Source organism: Clupea harengus, chromosome 14 (genome assembly GCF_900700415.2).
Source record: "Clupea harengus chromosome 14, Ch_v2.0.2, whole genome shotgun sequence".
NCBI lineage: Eukaryota > Metazoa > Chordata > Actinopteri > Clupeiformes > Clupeidae > Clupea > Clupea harengus.
In genome coordinates this window covers 13,401,410-13,411,409 of record NC_045165.1, presented here as the reverse complement: position 1 = coordinate 13,411,409, position 10,000 = coordinate 13,401,410, and the positions used below count along the sequence as shown (strand labels likewise).

General features: G+C 45.7%; 2 protein-coding genes across 2 annotated transcripts in view; one reads left to right on the top strand and one right to left on the bottom strand.

Moving 5' to 3' along the window:
* dnaaf9 (dynein axonemal assembly factor 9) overlaps positions 1-2,749 on the top strand; it is a 30,817-nt gene extending 28,068 nt beyond the window's left edge. Inside the window, exon 38 of the mRNA XM_031579818.2 lies at positions 1-2,749. This exon is cut by the window's left edge and continues 2,083 nt beyond it. The gene's annotated coding sequence lies outside the window, so the exon portion shown is untranslated.
* A 1,929-nt stretch (positions 2,750-4,678) lies between these two features.
* ky (kyphoscoliosis peptidase) overlaps positions 4,679-10,000 on the bottom strand; it is an 8,292-nt gene continuing 2,970 nt past the window's right edge. The window contains exons 6-7 of the mRNA XM_031580843.1: positions 8,532-8,716; positions 4,679-6,161 (exon numbers count right to left, since the gene is read on the bottom strand). Of these exons, the coding sequence (XP_031436703.1) occupies positions 4,741-6,161; positions 8,532-8,716 (1,606 nt within the window). The 3' untranslated portion in view covers positions 4,679-4,740. The remainder of the gene's footprint in view (positions 6,162-8,531; positions 8,717-10,000) is intronic.

Sequence of the window (10,000 nt, the reverse complement as noted above, 5' to 3'; positions counted from 1 at the left end):
TAGTGTGATTCTTCAGCGGTCATCTGTCAACACTGACCCTAATATACACTCACACAGAGACACTCGCACAACGCTCTCAAGATTACGCCGCTTGCTGAGTTGTGTACGGCAGTTGTGCTCCGAGTGGGGTTGCACAATACCCATGAGTCGCACACACGTGCCCACACACACACACACACACACACACACACCACACACACAAGCACACGTACAACAACCACTCATATACCCTGCTGTTGCTTGAGTCTCAGTCATACACGGCCTTGAGTATAGATGGTTTGTGTGTGTGAGTGTCCCACAGGACTATGTGATCTAACTTTAGCTCTCCTTAAAGGCCTGGCTCGTGTCTAACCCTTACATAATATTTAGTTCTAAGTAGCAGTAATTATTAGCACATACTATCTGCATGTGTTAAGATGGCTTACCAAGGTGTATTTATGCTGACACTATTGCCTTTCACCACACTGGTACTACGATGAAACAAAAACTAGAGAAGATTCTGAATTTATTTTGCATATCTGATGAGAAATTTGAATTACCTCGAACCAAATATATATTGAAAAATGAGATATTTTTTTATAATGCTGTGAATCAAAAAGCCGAAATCAATTTGAGACGGGGAATCTCGGAATCTCAGTGTTTTTTGGGCTAAAACAAAAATGGCAGAAAAGGAAAACTTGAATCTTTTTTCTTTCCTTAAATTTTTGTAAATAGTTTGGCTGCTTTTGTATACATAGGAGCTCCAGCATTGGTGAAAGGCTTACGCTACAAAGTATAGCATTATGGGTAGTGGGGAGAGCACTGGAGGGCCACAGAAGAGAAGAAAAACAAAAAGGAAGAAAAATGAACGAGAATGAGGGAAAAACACAAATAAAATAAAAAAGATAAAACTCAGGTACAGGACGATTTGATCGGTTGTTGAAGTAGCTGTTTTTCCTCCAATGGGGCTCCACTCTGCCTTTAAAATAACAGGCAGGGTGGTGGCTGGCTGTTTGGCTCTGGGAGGACCCCTCCATTTATTGCACAGAGAGGGGCCCCCAGCGATTCGTGAGGCCCTCCAGAGGCTGCCCCTGCATATGCCCACATTTACACGCAGACGTTCTTCATTCCCGTCTGTGTACGCGTGCGAGTATTTTTCTCTCCGTCCGAAGAGCTGAGGTTAGAGGACCTAAACAGAGTTTGGTGTTTAAAGGAAACAATTGTTTGGGGTTTTTGTTATAAAAATAAAGAATTTAAAATCGATGCGGTTTGTAACGTTGTAAAACAAACCATATTTTGCAGGTTTTAGTGCTTGGTGGAGTTCACACTAAAGAGGGCATTCTCTCTCCTCTTTGTCACCCAATTAGAGCACTTTTTTCCTCTCATTTCAGGGCTGTAGAGGACCTATCTCCCAATTGAGACTGAAGAAGGCTTGTTCCCACATGAGTTAGAAATTACAAGTGCAAGTGTGCGATGGTGTGTGCACAAAAAGGCTAGCTATTACCTACCGTCCAGGACAAAACTACTTAATTGTATTGCCAGGCGCACAAGTAACATTTCCCCTCCCAACTGTCATATTCACTGAACGATTTTGGCATGTGTGTCACATGTTTCAGATGTGTGTGTTTCAGTTATCTGACAAAGATAACCTGTTGAGATGACCTGTCATGAGTGCGGGACAAAGAAAGGCTTTGTGGATATGGTTAAAACCCATAGCCTTTTTCCCCCCTCATGCTAAAGCACTCAGTGTGTCTGGCTGTTAATGGTGTTCTGGCATCTGTGTCTTTATGTAACCCCCCCCCCTACAGTCGGTGGCTGTGTCATGGGCATGTTGTCTGAGCCAGACTTCTATGCCTAACCTCTGCAGGGGGTAAGTACCGTGTATTGTATGGGCTCCTGTCGGACAATGTGCCCTCACACAGTTTGGTGTGTGGGGTGAGCGATGATGGTCCTGCGTGGACATCCAAACATAAACACACCGATGCGAGGAACACTTAGTGGGAATAAAGAAATAAGCTCATTCACCTGGCAATGCCCTGACCTGACGGACAACACACATACTTACATTCACACACACATACACACTTGCACATAATGTAAAGTTTAAGGGGGGTGGGGTTGTAAAATGTGAAAGGGCTATTGTCTTCTCTCTGCTCCCCAGTAATCTGCTGCTCTTGAAGTTTCAAACATAAAAAGGGTTGTTTTATTTTTTTATTTGTTTGATTATCCTGTGTTTATTGTCATTCTTTGTTTGATTGTTTTGTGGGAACAAGCCAAATCATCCAGGGATAGTCTCCTCTCCTTGTTTTTTTATTATTTAATTTTTTTGTTTTATTTTATTTTCAATCAGAGCTTAAGGTTTTGCTCACAAGTGTTGTCCTCATAGGTTAACAGGGCCACACTTCTGCATTCCTGAATCCCATTCACTTTACCTCGCAAAATGCTTAAGATTCACAATCCTGGTTTCTACAAGCAACAAGAAGAAAGAGGGAAAGACAAATCAATATATGATTTCAGAATGTTTTACTTGAAAGTGCCAACAGTGTTTGATTTCAAACTGTTCAATAGTTGGTTTGTGTTCAGTTCATTTTTGTTTTTGTTCTAGGGTGATATTCACTTCAAGCAAACTAAAGTAAATTGACTGCGTGGTGTTTTGCACAGATTTACTGTAATTCTGTTTTCCTCCTGTGACTGAAGCTTTTGATACTCTCATCTAACTGTTGTCTCAACCAGCCTCAGAAATCCATTAAATATTTATATGCTTGATGAATTCGACTCAGTTTAATATTTTAATGGACTTTGTGGAAGGTTCTTTGTGTGTGTGTGTGTGTGTGTGTGTGTGTGTGTGTGTGTGTGTGTGTGTGTGAGAGGGTTCAGCTTTGCCCTGGCTGTTAAACAGCTGCCTCACTCTAAAGGCTTTTCTCAGCACAGCTGTGTGTGTGGTGTGTCTGAGAGAGAGGGATTTCTGATGTGTGTGTGTGTGAGAGAGAGAGGGAAAGTAGGGTATAGTAGGTGTGTATGAGTGCTGTATACTCATTGTGTACTCGTGGGTGTGTGTGTGTGTCTGTAAGGGAAAGGTGAGTGTTTGGAGTATGTGTGTGTGTCTGAGGGAAAACAGAATGTCTGCGGGTACGAGGGGGTATGCGTGGAATTTACTTGTGTATACATCCCTTTCCTGACCCTCACGCACATGCCTACATGCCACATACACACCCTGCCCGCACACACAGATTATACACCCACATATATAGAGTCGGGCATATCACAAACTCACACAGGGACTTAAACCAGTGTAACGTCATTTATATCACAACAGGACACTCAACCCTCACCTTACACATAAAACACAATCACTCTCTATACTAATATTCCTATTAGCCTTGGCCTATGCGCTAATTCACTAGTTGGAGAAACATACCACTTCAATCTACTGTATACGAAAACAAACCAGTATGCAAATAATTTTGAATCTATACCTGAACAAGCCAATACACAAATCAGGTCTGCACATGTGTCATCAATAATATGTAATAAACACACATTAACTCCTGCACACACTCAAAAAAAGGTTCAGATTCTGTATATAGGGCAAAAATCCTGACTTCACACACACAGTACATTTACAGATGACTCAAACATATCTAACTCATAATTACACACAAACCTAAAGTTACTACACACACTAAAAACACACACACAATACCGGGCATAGCTTATTTCTGACATCAGTTTCTCCCTACCTTTCCCTGAGTCCCTACCCACACTCTTGAACGTACACACAAACAAACACTTTCAGCCTATTGTTTATTTTTACAGCACTCCGAGCTGAAGAATGGAGTCTATTTCTGAGCCAGTGGTTGTCATGGCAGTGGCATGTAAACAGACTTTCCCCATTGGCTACGTGCCGCCAGAAACAGACAAAGAGTTGTTTTAATTGAATAGTATATAGAAACAACTCCATTGTGTTTTTTCAGTGGTATAATAGATCTTAATGACATTTCGCGGTCACATTATCAGTTAATATCACAACCAGCAAGCTTTCCGGCCATTACATCAGTACAGCCATGAGCCAAAATGAGTCACAGCACCAGCAAGCAGCTCACTACAAAGGCTCATGGGACTGAAGGGGCTATGTGTCACGGATAATGGGATGGAGAGAACGCACAGAAGTGGAGAAATCTCAGTTTTTGTGTTTAGTAAAAGCAGACGCAGCATCTTTTTCATAGGGTCCTATGCCTCAGTGTTGCCAGCACCATACTCTCAAGTTTGAGATTAGTACACAGAGAAAAAAAGGTCTATAACTACTAAGGTTCCTTTGGATTGTCCCCATAAGCCAAAAATGTTCCACATAGAACCATCTGACAAAACGTTCCCAGTCCTAACAGCTCATATTGTGGCTTTTTTGACTATCAGGTTCAGGTTCAGCCATTTTCAATCCCAGAAAGAATCCTTGGGGAAGAGGTTGTATGTATAAACTTAAGCACCGATAAACAATTCTTGAAAAAGTGTAGGATTGCGAATACTTAGTCTCACAGAACTGACTCGCTCTCACTCATGTACAGGCTCACGGAACCACACTCATGTACAGGCTCACGGAACCACACTCATGTACAGGCTCACAGAACCACACTCAGAGAACCACACTCATGTACAGGCTCACGGAACCACACTCACACTCATGTACAGGCTCAACAGAACCACACTCATGTACAGGCTCACGGAACCACACTCACACTCATGTCCAGGCTCACGGAACCACACTCAGAGTTCATTGGGGAGATTGTGGACGTCCCAGGTCAGGAGGATGGCCATGCTGTCTGTCTCCGTGGTAGCCGCGGCGAGTTTGATGTGTGTGAGCGTGCCGTGTCCGGTGTGTGCTTGCCCCTCCCACACTCGGCTCTTGTTCATCTTCAGCTCTGTGTGTTTCTCTCCTATCACACACACACTCCGTGCCCCGGGCACGCGCACCCGGAACGACACCTGTTGCCCGGCAACCAGCACCCCTCCACGGGGCTCCAGCAGCACGCACCCGCGACCCCACGCCGAATACACACACGGGAACGGCTCGCCACGCTCCTCGCACACACTCCTCAGCACGAACTCACACAGCGGCGAGTAGTCCTGCTGCGGCGGCGTCCGGCCATACAGCGAGAGGCGATACACACCACGCTGGGGCACACACACGCTCGCGGTCACCTTCCCGTCCATCTGGGTGAGGAGAAGGTGACGTGACAGAGGGAAGGCCTCCTCGCGCAGCTCCGTGTTGAGGCCCTGTCTCCCAGGGACTGTGGTCTCCTGGTGCAGCTCTGCGCTGAGGCCTGCATGCACCTGAAGGTCTGGAGAGCCCTTGTGGAAGCTGATGTTGCAGCGACCTTGAGGCAGGCTCACCACTGGTCCCGTGTGGCTGAATTGGGACAGTCCAGCCTGCTGCGTTCGTATCCCCGGGCCGCACCACGGGCCGAGATTCGGGGGGAACAGGTTCTCTGGCTCTGCGCTGGCATTTCGACAGTGCAGCAGGAAGTTCCCAACATTCTGGAAGTTTCCGTCACCGTTGTTGTAGTCCCGCACGAACACAGACAGTCTGTAGAAGCCACGCACAGGACAGACCACATGACACGCCAGCTGGGTGGGGCCAATCTGCGTTGCCAGGCAACGTTTGGCCCGGGCAGGGTCGAGGGAGGTGTGCGCGAGTTCACAGAGCATCATGAGTGGACGCGACGTGTGCATGGTGAACACACAGTCGCCGCCCTCGCCCACCTCTGTGACATCACTTCCTGCGCTGCAGCGCTCCACTCCCAGCTCTCCCGCGCACACACACACTCCCCAGCTTTGGAACGGGTTAGCCGGCACCTCCTCTCTCTCCGCTGCGACGGGACACACCACCTCCACGGTACACACCCAGCGGTGCTTCGCGCTCTCGGACAGCGGCCGAGCGAACAGACGCAGGTCATAGGATCCAGCCTCGGGGGGATTCAGCTGCAGGGTCATGCCCAGAGAGGTGAGGCTGAGTCGGGCAGAGGAGCCACTGGAGTCCCCTTCCTCTGGAGCTCCCTGCTGGCGCGGTGCATCTGACTGCGCACACCGGGCCGTGTTTGTCTCGGTACGGGCATCATGGGGAAGCAGCTCGTAGGTCACACTCATGGCCCGGGGGAAGTTCATACACACTTTGGTTTCTCCATCATCTGTGGAGAGTGTTTACAAAGAGTTATTGCAAACACACTAGACCATCCATCAATCATATTCTGTCATAAGAGTTAATCTCAAATGGTCAGCCTCTTTAAGACTTAGGTTTAGATTTAACCGTTGTAAATTTGTTGGTAAGGATAAGACTTCTCTTCTTTGTTAAAGTGTCTCCCCTATTCACTAAGACAGTAATATAGTTTGAATGCCACTAGAAATGAACAATCTACAGTAATTTTTTGACTGATGTCCTCCTATCAAGCCTTTCTATCTTGCCCCTTTTCCGAGGCAGATTTTGCATAACCAGACAGAAATACATTAACTATCATAAATAATAATAGATGCCCATATGGACAGTGTGATAGGTGAAAATTCACCCTAGTTACCTCAGGACTCTGGAGCTGCATATAAGTATATTTATTAGACAAACAACAATTGCAATCGGGCTCACTCCCAGCACAAGGCTGAAAGTGAAGCAATGATAAACACATCGCACAAGGTTTATATAGACAGAAGTTTAGCGTTCAGCAGGGAAAACCACGTGGTGGATTTCTGACGCTTGAGGCAAGGATGGAAGTTTTGCAAGGTCGGAAGAAGCACAGTTCGAACCTTCTTATCACCTCTGGTCTAAACATGCTCTTGTACATATGCAGACTAAGTGGCACCTAATATTCTAAGTTACACACACGCAGAAACACAGAAAAGCCATGTTTCTGCTTTCATAAGCACATGATTCATACATTCTTAAGTAATTAACAGTGTTTGCAAATTATCTCCATCACAGTGTATCAGTTAAGGTGCCGTTATGCTTCTACTGTGTTACTGCGTGGTCACGCAGTTGCTTCGACGGACTTGTGAACTTTAATGGTTCTCTGTGGTTTGGTGGGTGTTGCAAAGCATTTAAAAAAAAAAAAAATGGCGGACCAAACTCCGTAGATGGTCGTATTTGTATATTAAAGTTGTTTGTTTGACTTTTTTCTGCTTAGATTTTTTAAAAGTTACCGAGAAATAGACTGCAATGTAAAAACCCTTTTATTTTAACCGAAAAATAAACCTGAGGGGATTTGCGAGGTGTCTGAGGCAGCTATCTAATATTAGCATGCTACTACCCATAATGTAAACAGCATGGGTTGGACCAATCACAGCCCTGGGGTCTCCGTGGGCTCTCCGTCACTTCGACGGATAGTTAACAAATTTGGGAGGTGCACGTCAGGCCACGGAGAGGTGCTCAGAGAGGGTTTGCAACGACGGAGAGGGCTCTGCATGTCCGCGTGTCTGCGTTAACGGACAACCATAAATTGGGCTTTAAGAATACCTGGGCTACTAGATCAAGCTCTATTATCATCATCAATGAAGTTTTATAAATGGTCTTTTTCTGTGATATTGGGCCTCGTTACTCAAGCATTTTCATGTGCCGTAGGCTTCAGTCAGCTGCATCACCCCCGGATACGTGCCAGATCTGGGTCAGGTCCGCCTCAGTGCCGGCTCCGGTCTGGGTCGAGCAGCCGTGCAGAGAGCACTTGAGCTCTAAAAAGTCCAGATTTGACTGGCAGAGGTGAGGTGTTCAGGTAATGACTGGGTGTGTGTTTCACTATTGGGTTTGCACAGCTGCAATCAAATGGTCATGCATTCATTTAGTCAGCTCTGGCTTATGGTTTATTGGGGCTTTGTTGTGCGCCTGGAAAATAACAGAGGGCTTGTCTGCGACAGTAATCTGGCAGATAATGTATGTGTGTGAGGGTGTGGGTGTGGGTGTGGGTGTATATGTGTGTGTGTGTGTGTGTGGGTGTATATGTGTGTGTGTGTGGGTGTGGGTGTGTGTGTGTGTGTGTGTGTGTGTGTGTGTGTGTGTGTGTGTGTGTGTTCCTGTACTGTAAACTATCTCCAAAGGAAATGTCCACAACAAAGGCTCTCTCTGAGGAATCTGATCTATGTTAAAACAAAGAAGTCCTTTAAAGCCCGGATATAAGCACACAAACATCATACTCACACACACACACACGCGCGCGTGCGCGCACACACACACAGACACACTCTTTCTGTCTTTCAAATGTGGTACTATTGGAACATTGTGTCAGCACTTCCCAAAATAACTCCAGACGCATGTGTATGAGTGTGTGTGTATGTGTGTGTGTGTGTGTGTATGAGTGTGTGTGTGTGTGTGTGTATGAGTGTGTGTGTATGTGACCCTTGAGGCAGGCCTGTATTTGATCCATAGCCAGGAAAATAATAATATCAAAATTCCTTTTGTTTGTTTGTGTGTGTGTATGTGTGTGAACAAAAGAGTTTGTGTAAGTGTGCAAGGGTGTGTGTTCATTTGTATGATTTGTGTATTTGTGTGTGTGTGTATGTGTGTGTGTGTGTGGTGTTACCCGTGGTAACTCTGTGGTGTTGCTTCAGTTTTAAGCCCAGGCTGTAGAAAGCTGATGATGTAATTGCTCTCTTCTCAAACTCCTCCCAGCTCAGGGTCGTGTCCAGAAGCTGCCATTCTGATTGGTCGGGGAAGTGAGTGTCAATGAATTCACTGGGTTCCGTCAGGAAGTAAAAATCATCATAGCTGAAAAACATAAACACATGTGTCAAAAAGCCCACTGTGTGTGGTGTGTGTGTGTGTGAGTGTGTGTGTGTGTGTGTGTGTGTGTGTGGGGGGGGGGTTGATGTGTATATGTTTATTGCCATGTATGTGTTGTGCATCCAGACCTGTGTGTAAGCATGTGTGAGTGGGTAGGTGGGTGGGTTTTATATCAGACAGATACATTTGAATCCAGCTGTGACAGAGACCATATTTTGTGTCAGTCTGTGAGTATGTTTGGAAACTCTGAGCGAGTGTGTTTGTGTCCAAGGGCTTTCCTCCAGGCTGAGACTGCTGACACAGCTGACAGGCGTAATAGCCAGAGCACCCTCCCTCCATCACACCCTCATATGAAACAGCAGATTTTTTAGGGAATTATGCCCAAACTTTCACATGGCCAGATGGCTGCTTGACTGAATGTCAAACAGATGGTTGTACGATTACGGTCATGTCATCCCAGTACAAGCATCTTAATACAAAATGCCACTGTGAAATCTTCTCCATAAATGTGTGTGTATGTGTGTGTGCGTGTGTGCATACAGTATGTGTGTATATTTGTGTGTGTAGTATGTGAGTGTGTGCACATGTGTGTGTATACATGTGTAGGTGTGTGCGTGTAGGTGTGTGCGTGTGTGTGTGTCTGTGTGAGTGTGTGTGTGCGTGCGTGCGTACGTACGTGCGTGTAAAGGCAGATTTATGGTCGTCCGTTTACGGATACACGGAGACACAGAGAGCCCTCTCCGTGGCCTGACGTGCACCTCCCAAATTTTTTAACTATCCGTCTCCGTCTATCCGTCAATACATCGCTGTTTACCTTGTGAGTAGTATTATGCCAACATTAGATAGCTGGCTCAGACACCTCGCAAATCCCCTCAGACGTATTTTTGAGTTACAATAAGGTCTATTTCTCGGTAACTATTAAAAAATCTAAGCAAAAAAAAGTCAGACAAACAACTTTTATGTACAAATACGTCCATCTATGGAGTTTGGACTGCCGTCATTTAAAAAAAAAATGCTTTTCAACACCCACAACCGTCTGAGAACAATAAATGAAAACGAGCCCGTCGAGGCAACTACGTGACCAGAGTCATAGAAGTATATTTTCGCCTTAAGTGTGTGTGTGCGTGCGTCTGGCGTGCATGCGTGCATGTGTGTGTGTGCATGCGTGCTTGCGTGCGAGTGTGTGTGTGTATAAATGTGTGTATGTGTGTGTGTATACATGTGAGTGTGTGTGTGTGTGTATGTGTGTATACATGTGTGTGTGTGTGT